This window comes from Anabrus simplex, chromosome 5, assembly GCF_040414725.1.
Source record: "Anabrus simplex isolate iqAnaSimp1 chromosome 5, ASM4041472v1, whole genome shotgun sequence".
Lineage (NCBI taxonomy): Eukaryota > Metazoa > Arthropoda > Insecta > Orthoptera > Tettigoniidae > Anabrus > Anabrus simplex.
Genome location: NC_090269.1, coordinates 311,461,479 through 311,485,332, shown reverse-complemented (window position 1 = coordinate 311,485,332; position 23,854 = coordinate 311,461,479). Strand labels below are relative to the sequence as shown.

At 39.8% G+C, this 23,854-nt stretch overlaps 1 protein-coding gene across 3 annotated transcripts in view; it reads left to right on the top strand.

The window, feature by feature from the left end:
- Traf6 (TNF-receptor-associated factor 6) overlaps positions 1-20,935 on the top strand; it is a 159,355-nt gene extending 138,420 nt beyond the window's left edge. For 2 of the 3 annotated variants that reach the window (XM_067147509.2, XM_067147510.2), the window contains exons 7-8: positions 8,844-9,145; positions 12,267-13,437. In XM_067147509.2, coding sequence (XP_067003610.1) covers positions 8,844-9,145; positions 12,267-12,594 — 630 coding nt within the window. In that variant the 3' untranslated portion in view covers positions 12,595-13,437. Of the gene's footprint in view, positions 1-8,843; positions 9,146-12,266; positions 13,438-19,731 lie in introns of those variants that run through there. The other variant, XR_010860210.2, reaches the window with a different exon arrangement.
- The last annotated feature ends 2,919 nt before the right edge of the window (positions 20,936-23,854 follow it).

Here is a 23,854-nt window from a genome sequence, read left to right as displayed (position 1 = left end):
CCTGGACAGAAAAAAGAACTAATGTTTCCATTCTGGACGAACTCTGCATCAAGAAACGCCTATCTTCCCGTGTGAGTGAATGTTACCTCCTGTTCCTTGGCCACATTTTAAGACGAGATGGAGAGAACTTGGAAAATGTCATTTTACAAGGCAAAATTGAAGGCAGTAGACCACGAGGAAGAACAGCAAGCAGATGGATAGATCAGGCGAAGAAGATCACTGGGCTACCACTTCAGGTCATATTAATGAAATGTGAAAACCGCTCGGGATGGAGATATCTTGTCAAGGTTGCAACAAGGAAATGATGGAGTTATGAGGTCACGACACTCAGTAATGAGTACAACGACTAATGATGATGAAAATATTTCATTGTAATGAATTTCGAACTTTCAGTATAACGAATTAAAATGTAGCCTTTTTGCTTATATTTAACATCTTTTTCCTTCAAAATATAATTGAAATTCATCCTGTTTTAATCCCCGCGTATTTCGCACAACATGTTTCTATACAGCTAATACCAGGCGGCACACTATACAACACACAGGCGAAACTACCCGATTACAAATCGGGGGAAGGTAAGCAAAACACGTTACAATTTTGATGAGCGGGTTACCTACCCAACAGCACATGAAGATTATCTTATTCAGTTTTGGTGTACAAGTACTGAACGTCATTATGTACGATTAATTTCTTATACATAAAACGGAAATTAAAATCAATTTTCTATTTTCATTTTTTTAGTATTTATTTTACACCCACATTGGAGCACTGAAATCAATCTATATACAGTCAAGTCTTATGAATATAGGTTACAAATTTGGTTGATGTTTCTTCTTTTGTTCCTAGAAATGTTTCATTCTCTCTGATCTGGCTGCCCGTTCTTCATCAGTTTTGTTGTACTGTTTGCGTATATAGGTCTTCAGTTTGTCTCACATCGTTATTTCTCAGGATCCTCTTCTCTTCTCTGTTTTCAATTTGTTGAATTGTCAAGCCTAATTCATTTAAATCTCTTGGACTTCTTTGAACCAGTGATTTTTAGTTTTACTATTCCAAAAGAAGTTGAATAAATGTTTGAGTATCCTAGTTTCTGGTAGTCGTGATGTGTGACAGAAAAAAGCAACTCTTCTTTTCCACATTGTATCTGTTATCTTCATATTTTGGGGTGCGCAGATTGGATTAAATGTATTCACGTTTACAGGATACGGTTCAGGTAGCCATTTTCCATACATGGATGTACGCGATTGGTCGAGCTGGATATAGATTTCAAAGTAATCAATACGTAGGCTGAGTAGGAACACAACATTTACAATCAACCAATGAACATTACGGTTTCACATCTCTACACTCAGTACTGCATTTCGTTTATTCACGTCTCATGACGCGTTCATTGTTTATCTTTCGTTCGTGAAACAACGTGTATATTAGTGTGCCAGTTAACTCTTTCACCGATATGGATCAAAAGAAGTGAAAGCAGTTTTCTTTAACAGAAAAATATAAAATACTTTTATAATGAACGCCAGTTTAACTAAATGTTCAGAATAGCAAAATTCCTTTCGAAGTGAAGAAAGGAGAAATAGCGAAGATGTATGACATCAGCCCTTCAAAGTCGTGAAATTCCTTACTAAGGAAGACAAAATTAAAATCTGTCATGGAGGGAATTAGATATTTTTCCACCAATAGAGCATATCAAAAATCAGATCAAAAATTAGATGTATGGCTTTTCAGGCGTTTGCTCTATTAACCAGCGTTTCGTCTTAGGTCTGACACTAGACTCGTCAGAGTGGGATGTGTCAGACCCTACCCACTGACGCTGGGGTGTATGCAGGTGAACTTATCAGAAGCCTATTCAAGAGGCACAGTCTGATAACTGCATATGGGATATAAAACTCCACATTGGAATTAATGCCCGCCTAGCAATTCCGAATGGAAATTCTAATTTCCCATGGAGGGAATTAGATATTTCTCTACCAATAGAGCATATCAAAAATCAGATCAAAAATTGGATGTATGGCTTTTCAGGCGTTTGCTCTATTAACCAGCGTTTCGTCTTAGGTCTGACACTAGACTCGTCAGAGTGGGATGTGTCAGACCCTACCCACTGACGCTGGGGTGTATGTGGGTGACGACTCTCTGTTGCATTGTTTACCCCCCATTCCAGCGTTTCCCGGAGGAGGGAACTAGCTGAGGGGGAGGGGGTTCATGTTCGTTCACGGTGCGTCTAACCGCTCCTCTAGCGAAGTTAAAGTGGGTGAATTTCCATAGTCGACTGCATTACCGTCCGCACTATGGGTGGTTCGTGTTTGAATTGAAGAGATATCGTGCGTACATTCGGGTATACCGTTGAGAATGGTGACACAGCATTAGCGATTAGGTTAGCCAAAATTGCCTAAATCGTTTTATGTAGGGTAAAGTTCCGTAGTATGTTTGTTGAATTTAGTATTTGATTTAATTAGTGTAATCTGATCGAATATTAAATTTGGAATTTAGATAGTTTAGGTTGTTTTAAGTGAGCAAGTTGCTTCCGGGCCTAATTTGTGGGAGCAGAGAAAAAACATAGTAGATGTTCATTAGTGTAGTATGTCGTCAAAGGGGGTTTTGGAGCTGTTCTTTTATAAAGAGAATGTGTTTGGGCCTACGTTTGTTAGTTGCCGTGGCGTCAGTGTCGTACCTACCCAAGGAATTAATGAGTGGGTTGGTGTGTGTTTGGACTTTTGAGTAGTAGTTTTGGAGATTTGTGGAGACGTAGTCAAGAAGGTAGGGCATTTTAGTGAGTGTATGTAGTTCTTGGACGTTTGTTCTTCTGTGTGCCTTGAGGGCTAGTCTAAGTGCCCAATTTTGGAACTCTCTGCATTTTTAGGATTAGGCTGGGTGCTACAGTCCCCCAAGCCACTATTGCATAGATGAGTACGGGGCGAATTAGTGTTTTGTATAGGAGAAGTGAGTTTTTCCTGGATAGTGAGTGACGAGGTGCGAGGAGTGGATATAGGGCTATTATTTGTTGTTTGGATTTGGTAATGATAGTGTCCACGTGTTGCTGGAATGTTAGTTTCCTGTCGAGGGTTACCCCTAAGTATTTGTATGTGTTAGTCCATTGTATGTCTGGTCCATGTAGTTGTAGGTGTGAATGGGGTTTTTTCCTGGACCATGTAAAGTGAACTGCTTGAGTTTTGTTGATGTTGATGTTTATTCTCCAATTGGTGTACCAGTCCTGGAGTCTATGCAAGTGGTTTTCCAGTTTGTGTATGGCGTTGTCTAGTCTCCTTGATTTGGTGAGTATGGCTGTGTCGTCAGCGAACAGCGCTAGGAATGTGTTGTGGTCTTTGGGTATATCGTTGATATAGATGTTATAGAGTATGGTGCCCAGCAGACTGCCCTGCGGGACTCCAGCCTCTATTGGTCGTTCATTGGAGTGTACGTTGGAGACAGATGCTATGAATTTTCTGTTGGTTAGGTAGTTGTGTATTGGTTTAATGTATGGTGCCGGTAGGGAGGTTTTGGAAAGTTTGTAGATGAGGCCTGTGTGCCATACCCTGTCGAAGGCCTGTTTGATATCGAGGAATATGGCGACCGTGTGTTGTTTATGGGTGTAGCCATGTGTGATGAATTCAGTAGTACGAAGAAATTGGTGAGTGGTGGAGTGTTCTGGACGAAATGCAAATTGTTTGGGTATTAATAAAGAGTGGATATGTGGTGTGATTCTGGAGAGAATAATTTTCCCCTGATTTTCTCCAGTACCTTTGCCATGGTGTTCAGGAGGCTTATGGATCTGTAGTTGTGGGGGTCGTTTGTTGGTTTGCCGGGTTTAGGTAGGCATACAATTCTGGCGAGTTACCATTGATTTGGGAAGTACTGGAATAGTAGTATATTGTTCAGGATGTGTGTCAGGTGTTGTAATGTTTTGTGGTTTAAGTGTTTTAGAACTGGGTTGGGTATCTCGTCAATGCCTGCTGCTTTGTGGTTGGATAATTTCTTGATAACTTTCCAAACTTCCGCGGGTGTAATGGGGTCGATTTTTTTCTCTGCTTGGCGTGTAAAGAAAGTTGAGCGTTTCATTTTCAATTGAAGTTGTGAAGGTTGGGTTTTGGGGGGTGGTGTTGGGTTGAAATTGCTCCTGAAGTGTGTCTGCCAGAAGGTTGGTCTTGTCATGGTCAGACGTAGCTATGGCAGAAGCCTATTTAAGAGGCACAGTCTGATAACTGCATACGGGAGATAAAACTCCACATTGGAATTAATGCCCGCCTAGCAATTCCGAATGGAAATTCTAAGTTCCCATGGAGGGAATTAGATATTTTTCCACCAGTAGAGCCTATCAAAAATCAGATCAAAAATTAGGTGTATGGCTTTTCAGGCGTTTGCTCTATTAACCAGCTTTTTGTCTTAGGTCTGACACTAGACTTGTCAGAGTGGGATGTGTCGGACCCTACCCACTGATGCTGGGGTGTATGTAGGTGAACTTATCAGAAGCCTATTTAAGAGGCACAGTCTGATAACTGCATACGGGAGATAAAACTCCACATTGGAATTAATGCCTGCTTAGCAATTCCGAATGGAAATTTATTGTGTCTTACGGTAAACCCGTTGGGAGTCAGTTTTCTGAATAAAGGATTATATATGTGTATCATTTGAAAAAACAGAAATTATGCCCCAAAAACCAACACAGCTAAAAGAAGTCACCATAAATGGTAATAAAATCAAAATAGTAACTCAGTTTAAATATCTTGGAGAAGTAATAACACATAACTTAAATGAAAAAATCTCAATCCAAGTAAGAACAAATAGATTAGCTGAAGCACAAAAATTAACATGGGATATCTACAAAAAGAAATGTCTATCAATAAATACAAAAATAAAACACTACAACACAGTTATAAAACCGGAAGCTACATATGCAGCAGAAACACTCTTTTACCTGAATAAACAATCAAAGACTGACAGACTTCAGAAAATTGAAAGGAGGATTGGAAGAACCTGTATCAACAAAAAATATCAGAAAGATGGACAGTGGCGGTTAATACCTAACAAAGTCGTGTACAAAGAGCTAGAACCCATTACAGATACTATGCGTAAGAGGAGACTGGGATTCTTTGGACATATCATGAGGATGCAGGACTCGAGACTTCTGAAACAACTAGTACAACACAATCTCGTCTCAAAAAATACCACAACAGGATGTAAATGGATCAGAGAAGTAAGAGAGGATCTGAAGGAAATAGGCCTTACAACAGAAGACACCAAAAATAAGATAAAATTGAATACAAAACTCAAGAATACAAACCTCCGCTTTACCCTTACACAAAACAAACCAACAACACGCACATTTTCAACTGAGGAAAGGGCACGAAGATCGGAGCGTCTGAAGAAGTACTGGGAGGACCGCAAAGCCCGAACAATCCCTTCAAAGAGACCTGAACGACGGACTGACTAAAGTGATCCTATGTGGTCATAAAATAAGAAGAAGAAGAAGAAGATATATAGGGATGTTGGCACATTTCATTCCTCTAGGCATTTCCACACTTTTTCCCTCTGCATACTGTCACAAGCCTTTTCATTGTTCGAGAAAATAAAGATAACACCTCTTCCTTTCTCCTGATGTTTCTCCATGATCATTCTAACAGAAAAAAATCAGGTCTTTTCTTACCCTGTTCATACCTGCCAACCCTTCCGATTTACCCGGAAACTTTCTGCTTTTTAACTCGTCTTCCGATTTTCCGATTTATTTTTAGTTCTTCCTATTTTTGACCAATATAACCTCCAGTATGGTCAATACTCTTCCCGTCGAATTTATTATTGTGTGCTTGTGTAATCTACACAACGTCATATTCAAGTGTATTTATTGGATGCTTAATTTGGCGAGTGTATCGTCCGTCGCAGTTATATGCCATGTGTTTTTTTCTTGCAGTTCTCTTATTTTTCCCCTGTCGAATAATGTATGAGTCATGTTGATCTATTTTGTATGTGGTAGTTTTGCGTATTACAGTGCAGTTTTGTTCATTCTTAGTTCATGATTTTAATTAGTTGAATGTATTTCAGAAAACTGTGTCGGTGACAGTTTCTGGTATTTTCTCTTCACATTATGGCCACAAAACTTAACAAACGTTATCTCAAAGTGTTCTACCTATAAAACTGAATTTCCGTTCATGTTAGTCTAATAAAGGAAACTATTATGCATTTTGTTCCATGTTTGTTACATTTTCTTGTAACCATTTTTGTGTTTTCTTAGTTTAAGGTTTTAAATGTAATGTACAATTCACCTTGTAACTGTAGATATGGATGATTTTTATGTTGCCTTTTCATCGAGACCGTGGCGCAATATACGTGATGAAATCCAAGAATTAAAAAAAAAATCTTCCTATTTTTGATTTCTGAAAGTTGGCAGGTATGCCTGTTAGTTATGAAGCCATACTGTTCTTCAAGCGTCAGGCTGAGTAGTCAGGTGGTAAAACGCTGGCCTTTTGAGCTCAAATTGGCAGGTTCTGTCCTAGCTCAGTCTGGTGGTATGTGAATGTGCTCAAATACATCAGCCTTGTGTTGGTAGATTTACTTGCACATGAAAGAACTCCTGGTGGACATAATTTTGGCATCTCAGCATCTCCGAAAACCGTAAAGGTATTTATTGGGACCTATTGTTACGAATGAAACACTGGTTTTAACACAATAATTTATTTCAGGATGATCCAATAAGTGTGTGCGTGCATGCACACACACACACATACAATTCTATTCAACCATGATTGACCATACGTGCTGCCTATTTACAAGGTTTGACTCCAGAGAAAGTCCAGTAATTCACACACTCAAATACAGTGAACTACTTAACACTGACAACTGAACAGCAACAGCTCAACAGTACTAGCCAGGACTACAGTACTCCTACTCCTCACAGCAACAACAGTTAACACTGCTCCAATTCTACTCACGACAGCTGTTCCACACGCTGACTCCACGTGGATCTAAAGTCCATGGTAGCTTGCGCGCGCACACCCACACACACGCACACTCTCGCACATACAGTGCTTCTCTCCATACATGACGATACTCTGACTCCGATCGGGCACAGAAGGCAACAAGCACTACTGTCATTAAGCTTCAGTCATTCTCTCTACTTCGGTACACAGACAGTACTCCAAGACAGTACTTTCAACACGATACTCAACACTCTAACACACCACCACCTCCTTCTTGATCAGACTCCAGTGGCTAGAGACGGAAGTTTCTCATTTCCCATTCCAGAAAGTACACAGAGGAACCAGATGAAGAGAACGATATTCGTAATTTACTTCCAGTGACACTCTGTGTTTCTAGCTGACTACCAAAGAAAGAGGCTTTGACATTCCTTATCACGTTTGGATTAGGACTAGTAGAAAGTCAGGATCATGAGCGTACCTCGTTTTTTTCTCTTGGAATTAATCCCATGTGAGCCTTTCCTGTTTTATTTAACACTGAGCTCTTTCCTTTCTTTGACACCCCAAAATTTTGCTTTTTGCATGTTTCCGTAATAACAGAATAACTATACTTAGCATCCAAAAGGGCAGTGAAGTACTGTAGCCTTCACAAAACAATTCACTTATCATAGGCATTGTGAGAACAATAAGCCTGCTACTGCTATGTAAACTAAATGAAAACTTGTTTGTTTACCTCCACTAATCCTGACCTTGGCACTTACACTAACGCCAGAATCTCATTTAAAGAGAATCAAAGAACAGATGCATATCTGCATATGAGTAGGATCGACAAAGAAATATGGAGCATATGAGTAGGATCGACAAAGAAATATGGAGGTGCTTGAGCATAGGAGGAAAAAGGAACTGTAATAAATATAAAGAAGTAGAAGTTTGAATGTTTCTCTCTATATTCAGAGAAATATAGTTTAGTGCACGTCATCAGGCAAGACAAAATTGAAGGCCACCGAGGTCCCGCCCATACATTGTGGTTAAAAATAATAAGAAGTGCTGGTATGAAATATCCAACATCAGATAGTTTCAAGCAGCTACAAAGGAATATTGGCACATGTTTGCTATGTGGGTTTGGCACAGGACAAAAAAGAAAGGTCATAATGCTATAACGAGTGTTACAGTCAATGACAAGAGTCTAATTCAAGTCCCTTTAAATAAAACATTTCCCTGTTCTTTTCTTGTTCTGACTAAGCGAGTTGGGTGTGTGGTTAGGGGCGCAGAGCTGTGAGCTTGCATTCGGGAGATAGTGGGTTCGAACCCCGCTGTTGGTGGCTCTGAAGATGCTTTTGCACGGTTTCCCGTTTTCACACAAGGAAAATGCCGAGGCTCTACCTTAATTAAGGGACTGCCTGGCCGAGGCGGTAAAGGCGTGCTCGGTTCGCCTAGAAGGACGTGGGTTCGAATCCCCGTCAGGAAGTCGTAAAATTTAAGAAATGAGATTTTTACTTCCAGAGGTGCGTATGACCCTGAGATACACTCAGCCTACACCAAAAATGAGTACCAGGTTAATTCCTGGGGGCAAAGACGGCCGGGCGTAGAGCTAACTACTCTACCCCATCATGTGCCGAGGTTACAGATAGTGGAAGCCTGTACCTTCCACCCCTCCGAAGGCCTTCATAGCTTGTACGGAGATCACTTTTGCTACCTTAATTAAGGCCATTTCCTTCCCACTCCTAGCTCTTTCCTATCCCATAGTCGCCACAAGACCTCTCGGTGTTGGTGCAGTGGAAAACAACTTGTTAAAAAAAAATCTTGTTCCGCTATTTCTTGTATTTTGTAGAAAAATATTTTTCTTTTAAGTCTTCATAGTTGTTAACTCAGTTGTATATGGCATTTATTTAACGTAAATGTTACCAGTGTAAATTTCAATGTTGCTGATTGATTTTACAGGACTCTGCTACTAACCACTTACAAGGTTTGGTGCGATCACTTTATGAGAGAATTGTTCTGTTAGAACAGCGTAATCGTGAACAAGAGATTCAGCTAGATAATCTAAAACGGCAGATGAAAGTTGTATCAGATGCAGCTTCTAGTGGTGTGGAACACTTGATGAAGGACCTCAAGTTGCAGTATTGTGGAGGAGTTTATGTATGGAAAATTCCTTGTTTTGCTGTTCAGCTTGATGCTCTGATGGCAGACCGAACACATATGTTATACAGTCCTAGTTTCTATACAGCTCCAACTGGTTACAGGTTAGCTCCTTTGCTGTATAAGAATATTATATTTTTAAAATAGTGGTGTTAATTTGAACTAAGTTCTGATTTTCTCTGTTTTAAGGTTTAGTAGTCATTGTTGGGCATGCTAGTGAATGGTCAGCTGTTGATGGTGCTCTGTGTTTTAGTAGTGATAAAGAAGTTATTACTTAGCATAATATGAAGCATGTTTTTAAGTAAGTACCGTATTTAAATATGGGCGCTGAAGTGCTTCGGTCATCGTTCATAGCATGCGCACACAGTACATACATCTGTAGGCTAGCCACAAACACCATTATGGAAGCATTAACCCGTATTTACATTTGTTTGTGCGTATTAAAAATGCCTCTGAAAATTAACGGTCCCACCAAGTGTGAAGTATGCGCTGTGATTTGTTTTGTAAATGCAAAAGGCGTGAAAGCCATTGAAGTTTTTCAGCAGATTATTGAAATGTATGGAGAACACATTATGAGCGAAAGAATGGTAAAAAAAATGGGTTAGAGCATTTAAGTAAGGCTGTACTAGTGTCCACAAGAAGTGTAGTGGGCGATTGTGTGTCATTACTGAAGACTTTGTGCAAAAAGTTGATGCAAAAGTTTGAGAAAACAGGCTCTTTATGATTTCATCATTAAGTTATGAGTTGCCTGAAATTTTGAGGAGTGTTCTTTATGAAATTGTGTCAGGACGCTTAGATTATCACAAGTTGTGCTTATGCTGGGTACCGAGGAAGCTGATAGAGGTGCATAAAACCAAGCACGTAGGCAGTGCTTTGACTTTCCTTGAATGGTACAGTAATGAAGGAGATGCATTCCTAAGCGGAATTGCCACTAGCGACAAAAAGTTGGTGGCTCGGGTTACGCTGGATTCAAAACAGCAATCCATGGAATGGAGAACTCAACATCACCCAAGAAAGTGAAGTGCAAGCTAACAATTTCAGCTCACATATTCATACGCACTTTGTTTTGGGATAGACAGTGTGTGTTGCTTGTGTATTTTTCGCACCAGGGTGACACAATAAATGCCAAGACCTTACATAAACTCCATTGTGCAATCCAAGATCTGAATGCTCATGTGGAAACGGAGAGAATGGGATATGAGAATATTCTGAACCCACATGTGTATGGGAATAGAAATGAAGATGGAGAGAAATAACCTGATAATAAAGAACACATGGTTTATGAAAAGGAATAGCCATAAGATCAGCCGATATAGTTGGGATGGACAGTATGGAACACTCATCAATTTTATAATAGCAGACCGAGATTGGGGAAGATACATCATGAATACGAAGATAATCCCCAGTGAAAGTATGGAAGGTGATCATAGATTATTGATTGTGAAATTAAAACAAGTAAAAGTCACTAAAATTATATTGAAGAAGAAACCAAAGAGCAGGATTTGGGAATTGGAGGAGGAGGAGAAGGATAAGAGAATGGCATTCCAACATTGTTTAAAAAGTAATTTGCCTAACACGGAAATACGAAGTGGAGAAGAAGAATGGGACAATTTAAGACAGACATTTGTGGAAGCAGCAGTAGAGGTATACAGAAAACGAAAGCAAAGGTTAAGGGAAAGGAGACACGGTGGTGGACAGACACAATAAAAAAAGAAATAAAAGAAAGGAACATGGTGAAGAAAGAAATGGATAAGGTAAAGCAAAAAATCGTATCAGAGGGATGAGAATAAGATAGAAAGGTTACATGTGGAATACAAAAGATTGAAACTAAGACGGTCAAGTCGTAAGTCATGGCAACTATTTTTTTTTCTCGCGAACAGGAGACAACACAGAAAATCTAAGAGATGCATTTGGAAATATAGAGCATGTACTTATGCATAGTGCCTGAAGGCAAATTCTGACTTCAGGAGATTCTCGTAGGAAAGTGACAGAACACAGGCCATTGGTAAACATTGTTTTATTATGGTATGTATGTATGTTCAAACCATCAGCGCTTCCGCTGGTAGGATCCTCAACAGCTCTGCCATCAGCTGTCATAGATGGCTTGGGCGTGCTAGGGAAATGAGGAGTGAGGTAGTTTCCTGTTGCTTTCCTCACCGGGCCAGAGTTGCTATTACATATCAGTCTGTCAAGCCCACTGAAATGCATCAACCAACCCTGTGAGCAACATTTTCACACCATTCATAGCAGGGACTGGCTGCATGAGGAATTGGCATTACTAGCATCGCTCATACCTCAGTCACTTTCATATTGTGAAAACCAAGGATAAGACAGAGACAGATCTATGAAAGTAACAAAATTGCTCTAGCCTATGCCAGAAGACATAGTGCACTGTAAACACTAGGTCCTGCCAGCAAAGTCCTTATTGTGGTATACACAGCAAGTTTACAAGACTACGTACAAAGGACGGGTCTGTGCGTTGCCAGCGGTGGGGCAGGCGCTGAATACCATTCGCTGCGTGTTTATCGTTAACGTGCAACACCTCTCTCCAAAATGCTGTTACGATGTCCTCTTTGTTAGCAAACCGTTGTCCATGTAATGGCTTCTTGACTTGGGGATTAGATCCTAGTCACATGGGCTCAGATCAGGCGAATGAGGCAGGTCTGGAAGAACCTCCCATCCCCACCGTTGTAAGCGACGCTCCTGCTTGTTGACTTCCATTTTGTGACGCTCTCACTCGCACACTAAAATTGGAGGCATGCTTAGACCCACACTGTTTTTTACTTACACCATCTAGTAGCATCATACGCATGTAAATACCGTACATTTCCAAATGTATATCTTAGATTTTCCATGTTGTCTCCTGTTCGTGAGAAAAAATAGTTGCCACGACTTATGACTAGAGCTACGTGCAAGTAAAGAGGAGTAACAAGATTAATGTTTTAATTTACAGAACTCTGAGGGTAAATCACACCTCAATTATGTAGTATATTATATCTTTGTATTATTTTAGATAGTACAGTAGGGTATTAGTTGTTTCATATTTCATGTAACTTATTTTACTGATTAAGTATAAGACAGGCACAAGTGTCCCTATCTTTGCCAGGTAAAATAAATCATCTAACTAAATTCATGAGACTTACCTGCCATCTCTATCCTTGTTAATGTCTATACTTGCAAGTTTGTGATCGCATTCAGAATATTACTTTTTTTGTATGTTTACAGGTTTTGTGCAAGAATGAACCTTTCTCCAAAAGAACGCGATTACTTGGCCCTTATCATTCATCTCACCAAAGGCGAAAATGATGATTTTTTGGACTGGCCCTTTACTGGACGAATTAGTATTACGTTAATCAATGGTGTGTATCCTAATCTTCATCTTAGAGATACCATGATGTCCCGACCTGAGTTAGATGCTTTTAAGCGGCCTGTGCAAAATATAAACCCAAGAGGATTTGGTTACACAGAATTTATCTCTGTCCAAGACTTGCGAACACAGGGATTTCTTGTCAATAATTGCCTTCAAATTAAAATCAGAGTTCAGAGTGTATGACTTTTTAACTTTCTCTTCGTAATATTTTATTGATAATACGAAGATTTTCCGATTTCCTGCCACGTGATTGCTCTCGAATGTAAAACTGAAACGTGAAGCTTTTAGAATATGTTGAAATACTGTGATCTGTGTTCTTTAGTTCCAAGCACTTTAGGAGAAGAAGAAACGGATCGACTTCAGAAGAAATCTTAAAGGTGCTTGTTGATAAGAGGGTCAGATCTTAAACCTGTTAAAAATTAAGCATATTTTTCGTGAACTTGGCTGCCTTAGTACTCCTTCATGAAACATTAACTTCTCTCTTAAATTTTTCGTAAAAAGATAATAGTCTGTGCTGTTAATTTGTGGTCTCACCTTGTGTGCTAGTCATTATTATTGTGGGAATTTAAGATTGAGTCCTCAGCGTACATTCTCTTCTGTGATATAGATTTATTGTGGTTGTGAAGATCATATACCACTCAAAGGCTGTAATTAATCATCTGATCTTATGAATCTGTTTAATACTCTAAACTTTTCTTCACAGTGACTTGCTGAATGATATATCTGTCCTATTTTGTATTAAGTACTCATCTACAAGTCTCAAGCTTCTCCACTATTCAGAATTCATGGCACACAATTGCTTTCAGTCAGTTCACTCTGACATTGAATAATAATTAATGTAAATACTTCAGTACAAAAAAAAAAAAAAAAATTATACAAATTTAGAAACAAATGGAGAACAGGAACTTACCAGGTAAACAATACCAGGTGTATCCATGAGTCTTTTCCGGTTTCACTAAGAGATGGAACCAGCGAACAATACACAGCGTATAAATTTGACACATACATCAGTTTGTTCGTTTGACATTAACCTACCAACACACACAAGTTGAGTCCTCCAAACACTAGCGTCTGTGTTGTATCATTCAGTGATCATATCGACGTTTGTGCCTGAAAAAGAACATTTGCGGCACACATTGCTCTTCTTATTTAATCAAAAGAAAAAGGCCGTGGAAAGTCATTGTTTGCTGGTAGAAACATATATACACGCTCCATCAATTAGAACATGTGAGACAATTTAAACGTGGTGATTTCAATATGGAAGACAGTGCACACTCTGGTAGTGGCATTGTGTATTATGAACTCTGGAAGCCCGGCGAAACCGTTAATGCACAACGTTATCGCCAACAGATGATTACTTTAAATCGCGCATTGATCCAAAGACGACTGGAATTAGCCAGAAGACATGGCACAGAGATTTTGTTACACGACAATGCACAGTCTCACACAGCAAAACCAGTGAAAGACACCTTGAAATCGCTTGGATGGGACATCCTTCTGCACCCACCGTACTTCCCCGATCTGGTGCCATCTATCACCTTTTCGCATCAACGGGGCACGCGCTCGCAGAGCAGCACTTCAGCAATTTCAAAGAAGTTAGAAAATGGCTCGACGAATGGTTTGCTACAAAAGACAATGAGTTTTTCTGGCATGGTATTCATAACTTACCTCTAAGATGGGCAAAGTGTGTAGAAGCTGATGGCCAATAGTTTGAATAAACAAAAAATGAATTTCCCTTGAAAATGATGTGTTGTCTTTACCACAAAAACCGGCAAAAATGTATGCATACACCTGGTAATTTATAATTTTGGGTGACTGTTGGATATTACTGTGCCGGCCCCGTGGTGTAGGGGTAGCGTGTCTGCCTCTTACCCGGAGGCCCCGGGTTCGATTCCCGGCCAGGTCAGGGATTTTTACCTGGACCTGAGGGCTGGTTCGAGATCCACTCAGCCTATGTGATTAGAATTGAGGAGATATCTTGACGGTGAGACCCCGGTCTAAAAAGCCAAGAATAACGGCCGAGAGAATTTGTCGTGCTGACCACACGACCCCTCGCAATCTGCAGGCCTTCAGGCTGAGCAGTGGTCGCTTGGCAGGCCAAGGCCCTTCAAGGGCTGTAGTGCCATGGGGTTTGGATTGGATATTACTAGCCTGGTGCAGCCCCTTTTCATGCAGACCCTTCTGATGAGGGTGGGTGGCATCTGCATCTTATGTGTATAGTGTAGTATATTCTAATCGGCAGAATAATGTATTGTACTTTTAGAAAATAGAACACATTAAGGTAACACATGTATTTAATAAGTTGAGCTTGGTGAAAGTTCACAATGGAAAGAAAATGCACAAAACCAGACAAATCAACTGACACACATCAAGTAGGATTGCCAGCTGTACAATTCAAATTATCTTAAATTTTCTGCCCCCTGACTGGATGATTCAGTAATGGAATGTCTTAAACTGGGAATGCAGTAGATTAGTCCCTACACTATACATAGTCCAATAAATACATAGTTACAAAAAAAAATTGGACACATCAGAATACACAGGCAATTACATTGTTGAATTGTACCAAATATCTTAAATTAATATAGTAAACAGCTGCTGCTAACCATACTCATTACCACGAGTAGTGATTCATGTTCAGTGGAGAAACTTGCACTAACTGTGTAGTGGTGAACTGTGTTTGATGTAGGAGAACACACCATTCCTGTGCTATGATTCTTATTGGAATCCTTGTGCTCTGTTCCTATGTTAACAGAGACTGGTGTCTTTCATTTCACTGAAGTGTCGGAACAGCTACGGAAGTTGTCACTTACTAGAGTTTGGGTCTGCTGTCCAAGCAATAGCAATTCCAGTGAGATAATAACTTATTTGATTCAATTACACGGTCCTGTTTCATGTGAAAACTCACCAACTGGTCAGTGTCATTTCCAGACAGCACCACCACCTAACTTTACCAAATAAGTTCAGTACATGTTATTGTATTACCAGTTCCCTAGTTTTAGTACTTCCAAAGTTAGCCATTTATTTTTCCTGACTAGACTGAATTGTTTGATCCATTGAGGATCGAATTAAGTCCAATCTTGTATGCAGGTTTTGCTTAGTAAGGGTCTCATTTGTAGTGGTATGTACTGCATTTTGGTAAATTAGCAGAAATTTATTCAAGGCAAGATCAGGGTCTTCTTTATCAGCTAAAGCACATTTCAAAAAATGTTTACTGTCTTTACCAAATTCTCTGCCTGCCCGTTAATTGCAGAATGGTAAGTTGGAGTGTGAATATGTCGGATACTGTTCATTTTTAGGAAGTGCTCAAATTCAATAGAATTGAAATGTGGGCCATTATCTGAAACTATACTTTTGCACAGGTCATTTATTCTAGCTTCGAGATAGTCTGGTTGGTAGATGCCAAAGTCGCAGGTTTGACTTCTAGCCACTTGCTATGTGTTGCGACCATAATGAGGTAGATTTTAGAATTAAAAGGACCTAAAAAGTCAAATGTGAGTCTCTGCCAAGGAAGTGTGAGGTGTTCCCATACATGTAAATCACTTTTTGCAGAATCAGGACTTTGTCTATGACATTGTGAACAACTGTTTCCCATTAGCTCTATATTCTTATTGATAAATGACTGCCAGAGATATGACTGTGCAGTGGACTTCATTTTCACAATGCCTGAACCACAATGGATTTCCGCTAGTTGCTTTACGTCGCACCGACACAGATAGGTCTTATGGCAACGATGGGACAGGAAAGGGGTAGGAGTGGGAAGGAAGCGGCCGTGGCCTTAATTAAGGTACAGCCCCAGCATTTGCCTGGTTTGAAAATGGGAAACCACGGAAAACCATTTTCAGGGCTGCCGACAGTGGGATTCGAACCTACTATCTCCCGAATACTGGATACTGGCCGCACTTAAGCGACTGCAGCTATCGAGCTCGGTACAATGGATTTCACTCAAAAGCTTCTTCCTTAGAACTTTTGGGACAATGTCTTATGACCTCACATTAATGTGCCTAGTTTTGTATTCAGCTCACTTTGCCTTTGACCTTCCATCCAGGAGATGGTGGGTTTGAACCCCATTGTCAGCAGCCCTGAAGATGTTTTTCTGTGGTTTCCTTCCTACTCCTAGGTCTTTCCTATCCCATCGTTGCCATAAGACCTATCTATGTTGGTGTGACATAAAGCAAATTCGATTACAGTGTGTTTCAGCATGGTAGGAGTGAGCAACCTGGAAGTAAACCCATTTGGTTTTTTCACTTCCATCCAGCTGAATTTGAGTCAGCACACTCTTCAAACCATAAAAACTACTATCTGTATACAGTTTCAGAGGCAACAAATCTCTTAACCCTCGGAATGGGGTAATGAACTACTGTACTTCTAAAAATGGGTTCAGTGAGACCTTGAAATGTCCACACATCCTTAACTGCCAATTTTTCTTTTCTGCAAAAGAAGCACACACACACACACACACTATTTTACTTAACATTTTTCCTCTCTCTCCGCTTTCAAAGTTAGAAGGTTGGTGATGTTTTGGGTGATTCCGCAGCCTAACTTTTGCTGTTGTGTGGTGAACAGGTGGGGTGCTTCCTTGCTAGCTGTTCTGGTAGGTCAAGGTCACAGTGTTCTTATCTTCTACTTCCAAAGTGGTGGCTATCCAGACTGCTTTCTCATACATTAAATCAGCTTCCACCAGTAGACATTTCTTGAGTTACTCCTGATGCCGCTTACTAATCTGTTCCTTTGTCCGAGTTGGGAGAAGATCAGTTTAGATTCAGAAGGAATGTAGGAACACATGAAGAAGTCCTGACTTTTCTTCTGATCTTGGAGGACCGAATTAAGAAGGACAAGCCAACTTACATGGCGTTCATGGATCTAGAAAAGGCATTCGATAATGTAGATTGGACCAAGCTATTTGAGATTCTGAAGGTGATTGGGATCAGATTCCGAGAAAGAATAATTATCTACAGCCTGTACAAAAATCAGTCTGCAGTGATAAAAATAGAGAGCTTTGGAAAAGAAGAAGCAATCCAGAAAGGAGTGTGGCAGGGCTGCAATTTGTCCCCCGTCCTTTTCATTGTTTATATAGAACAGGCAGTAATTAGAAATCAGAGAAGAATTTGGAAAGGGAATCACAGTCCAAGGAGAGGGAATCAAAACCCTGAGATTTGCTGATGATATTGTTGTTTTTCTGAGTCTCAGATGATCTGGAGAAATTCCTGAATGGTGTGGGCAGAGTTTTGGGGAAGGAGTACAAGATGAAAATAAATATGTTCAAAACAAAAGTAATGGAGTGCAGTTGGACTAAGTCACGTGATGCAGGAAATATTAGATTAGAAATGAAATCATAAGGGAAGTTGTTGAATATTGTTACTTGAGTAGTAAAATAACTAATGATGGCAGAAGTAAGGAGGATATAAAATGAAAACTAGCACAAGCAAGGAAGACCTTTCTTAAGAAAAGAAATTTGCTCTCTTCAAATATTGATACAGGAATTACAAAGATTGAAGACTTTCGTCTGGAGCATGGCATTGTATGGAAGTGAAACATTGACAATAACTAACTCAGAAAGAAAATAGAAGTGTTTGAAATGTGGTGTTATAGAAGAATGCTGAAGGTGAGATGGGTAAATTGAATCACTAATGAAGAGATATGGAATCAAATTGGTGAGAAGAGAACGATTTGGCAAAATTTGATGAGAAGAAGGGATAGAATGATAGGACATATCTTAAGACACCCAGGACTTGATCAGTTGGTTTTTGAGGAAAGCTTAGGCAGTTAGAACAGTAATGGTAGACCAAAGTATGGATATGACAAGCAGATTAGAGCAGATGTAGGATGTAGTAGTTACGTAGAAATGAAAAGGTTAGAATAGGATAGGGTGGCATGGAGAACTGCATCAAACCAGTCCTTGGCCTGATAACTCAAGCAACAAAAAACAATACTTCATGAAAAAATACATTTCCTTCATTTCAGTATATTCGAAGGAGGTCGTGCGGGCAACAGAGGTCTTCACTTTACAAAGGAAAAATTAAATGTATCCTAATTCAATACAAAACATAATTCCATCATTAGATGGAGCTAATTTAATACAAAACATACTTCTATCATTAGATGGAGCAATCTAAGTATGTTTTGTATTAAATTAGCTCAATCTAATGATGGAATTATGTTTTGTATTGAATTAGGAGGATACATTTAATTTTTCCTTAGTTAAATGAAAACCGTCAATACGGAATGATTCTAATATCTTGCAACAGATTTCAAAAATGGCTTTCACAGCCGCAGATCTTATGATCACGTGAATAGAACCAGCTTTTGGGTGGTTAGGCCGTGTGCATTTGCAGAGTTTCGGCCAGACGTACCATTTGGACTCATCAGCTGGATTGGCACGCCCCTCCAGGGCTCTGCTTAGCAGTGGCAGACCAAGCGCATGTTCCCGCCATGTTAGCAAATAGGGATTGCTAACCTGCTAAAGGAGAAGTGAATTCTCCGTTTATAAAATATGTACTCCCCATGGAGTAACAATTTCAAAAATGGCTTTCACGGCTGCAGATCTTACAATCACAGGAATAGAACCAGCTTTTGGGTGGTTAGACCGTGTCCATTTGCATTGGGTGAAACTCTGCACCTCCATTTTATTACCCACCTGTATTTTCGGAAATACTTTTTATGTAAACTGTCGAATTCCATCTGAAACATTTGCTGCAATGTCACAAGGGAATGCCAGTTCATGAACACTCATTTCTTTTACATCACTCTCCACCAAATCATCCTCTGAATCTGAAATACTTTCAGATGTGGGGTGACCTTGGTAATATTTCTCTTTTTAGTAGCGATTCTTTCAAGAAAGTCTGAAATACTGCATTTTCCACCCAACATTTCAGATGCACTTATTGAAGGTTATGTGGTTGAGCACAAGAAACTGAACAAAATTATCAGTTGAACAGCACACATGATACTGAAAGTAGTGAAGGGCAGTTCAGGAATGAACCGAGTTAGAAGGAAGGCAGAGCTTGTTATAAACGTGTAAGCTAATGCTATCTGTGAACAAAACATAGTTTCACTTTGATTCCAACTGTGCAAGGTCTGAGCTGAAAAGCTGACAGTAGAGTTACGTTATTAAATCATACACAGCTGCAAGGAGTAAGCCTAGTGAAATAAGAGGGAATGTGTTGCCTTAGTATTTAACATTCCAGTTACCTGAAACAAAAATTAATAAAACCATCAAAATTTACTCGTATTGTTATTTTGTGATACATATTTGTAACATGTAGTATAATAATATGTTCTGTTGTTTAATTGTTTTGTTATTCTTAAGCGTTCTTTTAGTTATTTAATGGCGTGTGGCCTCCGAAGAGACCTGGTGCAGGTCTTTCGAGCTGATGTCATATAGACAATCTGCGCGTCTATGAGGATGGAACCATTCCTATGATGATTTCTAACAATGAAGATGGCTCACACACCCAGTCCCTGAGCCATTGGAATTAACTAATGAATGTTAAAATCCCTGACCTGGCTGGAAATCGAACCTGGGCCCCACCCCCGGACCAAAGACCAGCATGCTAACCATTTCTCCATAGAGCCAGACATTCTTTTAGATGAACTGCAGGAAGTAGCTTGCAACATTTTTCGAAAAAAGAAAAAAAAAAGGCAGCGTTCAGCAATTATCTTGAGGGACCAGCAATAAAACTTCAGACGACGATACATAACACCACATTCAATTTATATAACACTGATTTACCAATGCATAAAAGTAAATAAACATTGAAGAAGGAATATCTTTTTCTTAACTTAAAATTATCCTGAACATATTAAAGCATTGTACGTTGAATTCATCATCAGTGTATGCATATAAAATGCTAAAATACTAAGAATATATTATGGATTATTTGAAGAAGGTGCAGGAGGTTCCAGAAAGGGCATGCAAACATCCCATCACACACCTGTGGCATCATCCCTACATCTTTGATGAAATATTTCACCCATCTCCTAACTGTTGGCACACATCTCCATATGCTTGCTGGAGTCTGTGGTGAATTTCTGTTGCAGAAATGTTGTCTTTGATAAGGAATTTGCTAACAGAATGTTGCCAAAACAAAATATCACTGAAAACCATTTTGTAACAGCAGCCCTTGCTAATGGCATTATGATAGCTCCGTGTATTATAGTAAAGTCTGTAGATTGTGATGAAGAGCTTGGTTAACAGTGCTTATACTGATTTAAAAACAATGTTTCTCATAACTTCAGAATGACCATTGTTACTGTAAATGTGCATTTGTTGAAGATAATTAAGCAATTTTGTAAATAAGAACAGAAAAACAAAACACTAAACTATGTATGCTTGTAAGCTATGAACTTGAAAAAGATTGACAATTATTATTACAATGAGTAGTATGTTTTTAAAACTTCTTTGCATAGCTCTACTACTATTATTAAATGATTGCAGAATTGTTGAAAATGTTTATTTATATTGCCTTAAAATACCGTCCATTTTTTATTAAGAAATATTTTTGTTTATATCAATTTTTTTATAAGTGAAATTGAGAAAAGATTAAATATTTTATTTTTTATAAAATGAATTAATGACTTTTTGTTTCCTTTCCTTGATTATAACAGTTGTCCCTCTCGTCACAGGAAGGAAAGAAAGAAAGAAAGAAAGACGTTACACTGGGAGAAGATGCAACAGTACTGGGCAAAGATCAAAGCCCAGTGGTTGAGCAAGAATGGTCCCAAGTAAGCCCATTCAGGAGAAGAAGAAAGAAAGAAAGAAAGAAAGAAAGGGGTATTGGGAGGTCTTCTGGGCCAGGAGGAAATATATTCAAAAGAATACAAAGTACAGCTGGGCTAGAAAAAAATAAAACCATTGATTATACCGGGTGGTTCACCAGTCCCTTGCAATTTAGTTTTATACATCCCGCCGCTTTTACTACAATTCTGACAATTCTGAAATGCATCGGTCCCTTTCCCCGAACTGGGGTAATATAACAAGATGTGTGTTCATGGGCTAGAAGACAGCAGGAATCGTGAGTACCACAATTAAATAGGTATCTCAAATGAATGTGTAAAATGAGCGCAGATACGAAGAAAACGTACTTTACAACAGGAGTTGCACGCACAGACTAGGAACCGGTATTGTATAGGCTGAGAACTGTGTGCTGCATGCCGAGCCTTTATAACAGCCAGTTATCCAGGATATGGTAAGGTTGTGCATACTTGATAGCTTCCAAAGACTGGTTTGTTATTTGGTCCTGTTAAGGGCTGTATGTACCGTGGCATAGGGTATGGTGCTGTGTTGGACGAGGATGAGGGGGTGATGGTCTGCGGCTAGGAAACAGGCAATCGGTTAGTACGTCACACATGTTCCAAGCTTTGTAGACCACAGGTAGGGCAAAGTGTGCCCCATTGGAACAAAATCAACGTGCGATGGACAGTAAGTACATAGCTGCGCCACATTCGCGTAATTCACAACATAACTCAAAGCTTATTCACCGTCTCATTATGTATTCCAGCGACAAGTGTGTGGATATGTTGCTCATCTCTGGAGAAGCTAAACAGAATGCGTACCAGGCACAACACCTGTATCAAGAATGCTATCCGGATGGACGACAAGTGTGACATTTAGGAGTGTGGAAAGACGTCTGCGGGATACTGCGTCCCCGTGAAGAACACGGCCTGTTTGAGATCATCCCGTGACATCTGTTCAGAAAGAAGAGGTGTTGGATGTTGTCCAGCATAACTCTCGTACTAGCACACGGGCTGTTGCACAGGAGACAAACATCAGCCGAGCATCTGTTATGCGGATATCGCATACCCAGATGTTTTACCTGTACCAACTGCACTTACACCAGGTCATGATTTCGAAGCCTGGGTGCCATTCTGTCAATGGATCCTATAGCATGTAGACACTGATCATGCTTCTCTAGCAACCATCTTATTTATGGACAAAGCGCGGTTTCACAACAATAGAACCATTAATCAACAGAATATGCATTACTGAAGTGTAGATAACCCACACTGTGTACGACAGGCAGCTTTTCAAGTACAGTGAGACATGAGCGTACGGTGTGACATCGTGGTTTTTCACCTCATTGGGCTCAATTTTTTTGAGGGCCATGTGATGGAAGAACACAATCTGTAGTTTCTCTAAGATGAACGACCACACTTTTCGGGATGTGCCACTCTTTGACCACTGCAGGATGTGGTTTCAACATCATGGAGCTCCACCGCACACAGCAGTGGTCGTCCGGAACCATCTCCATGCGACGTATCCTGTTTAATGGATAGGAAGCGGAGGACCTGTCTCCTGGCCCACATGATCTTACGCCCCTGGATTTCTTTCATGTGGGGCCATGAAAAAGAACTGGTGTATTTACAGGATCTGGCCAGTCCTTGTCACCTTGATGTTACCCGAAGGACGCACACATGCGATGCTGTAAGTTGTGTGCACTATTTTATTTACAAACTATATACAAATATCACACATACATCAATAAATCACTATTTTGAACAGCTGCCTACTACGAAGCTGACAGCTCGGAACATACCACTTAGCCGAGCAGCTCTCCTTCTTTCTCTCAGTTCTACCCAGACCAAACTTTGCAACATTTTTGTAACACTACTCTTTTGTCGGAAATCACCCAGAACAAATCGAGCTGCTTTTCTTTGGATTTTTTCCAGTTCTTGAATCAGGTAATCCTGGTGAGGGTCCCATACACTGGAACCATACTCTAGTTGGGGTCTTACCAGAGACTTATATGCCCTCTCCTTTACATCTTTACTACAACCCCTAAACACCCTCATAACCATGTGCAGAGATCTGTACCCTTTATTTACAATCCCATTTATGTGATTACCCCAATGAAGATCTTTCCTTATATTAACACCTAGATACTTACAATGATCCCCAAAAGGAACTTTCACCCCATCAATGCAGTAATTAAAACTGAGAGGACTTTTCCTATTTGTGAAACTCACAACCTGACTTTTAACCCTGATTATCAACATACCATTGCCTGCTGTACATCTCACAACATTTTCGAGGTCACGTTGCAGTTGCGCACAATCTTGTAACTTATTTATTACTCTATAGAGAATAACATCATCCGCAAAAAGCGTTACCTCTGATTCCACTCCTTCACTCATATCATTTATATACATCAGAAAACATAAAGGTCCGATAATATTGCCTTGAGGAATTCCCTTCTTAATAATTCCAGGGTCAGATAAAGCTTCACCTACTCTAATTCTCTGAGATCTATTTTCTAGAAATATAGCAACCCATTCAGTCACTCTTTTGTCTAGTCCAATTGCACTCATTTTTGCCAGTAGTCTCCCATGATCCACCCTATCAAATGCTTTAGACTGGTCAATCGCGATACAGTCAATTTGACCTCCAGAATCCAAGATATATGCTATATCTTGCTGGAATCCTACAAGTTGAGCTTCAGTGGAA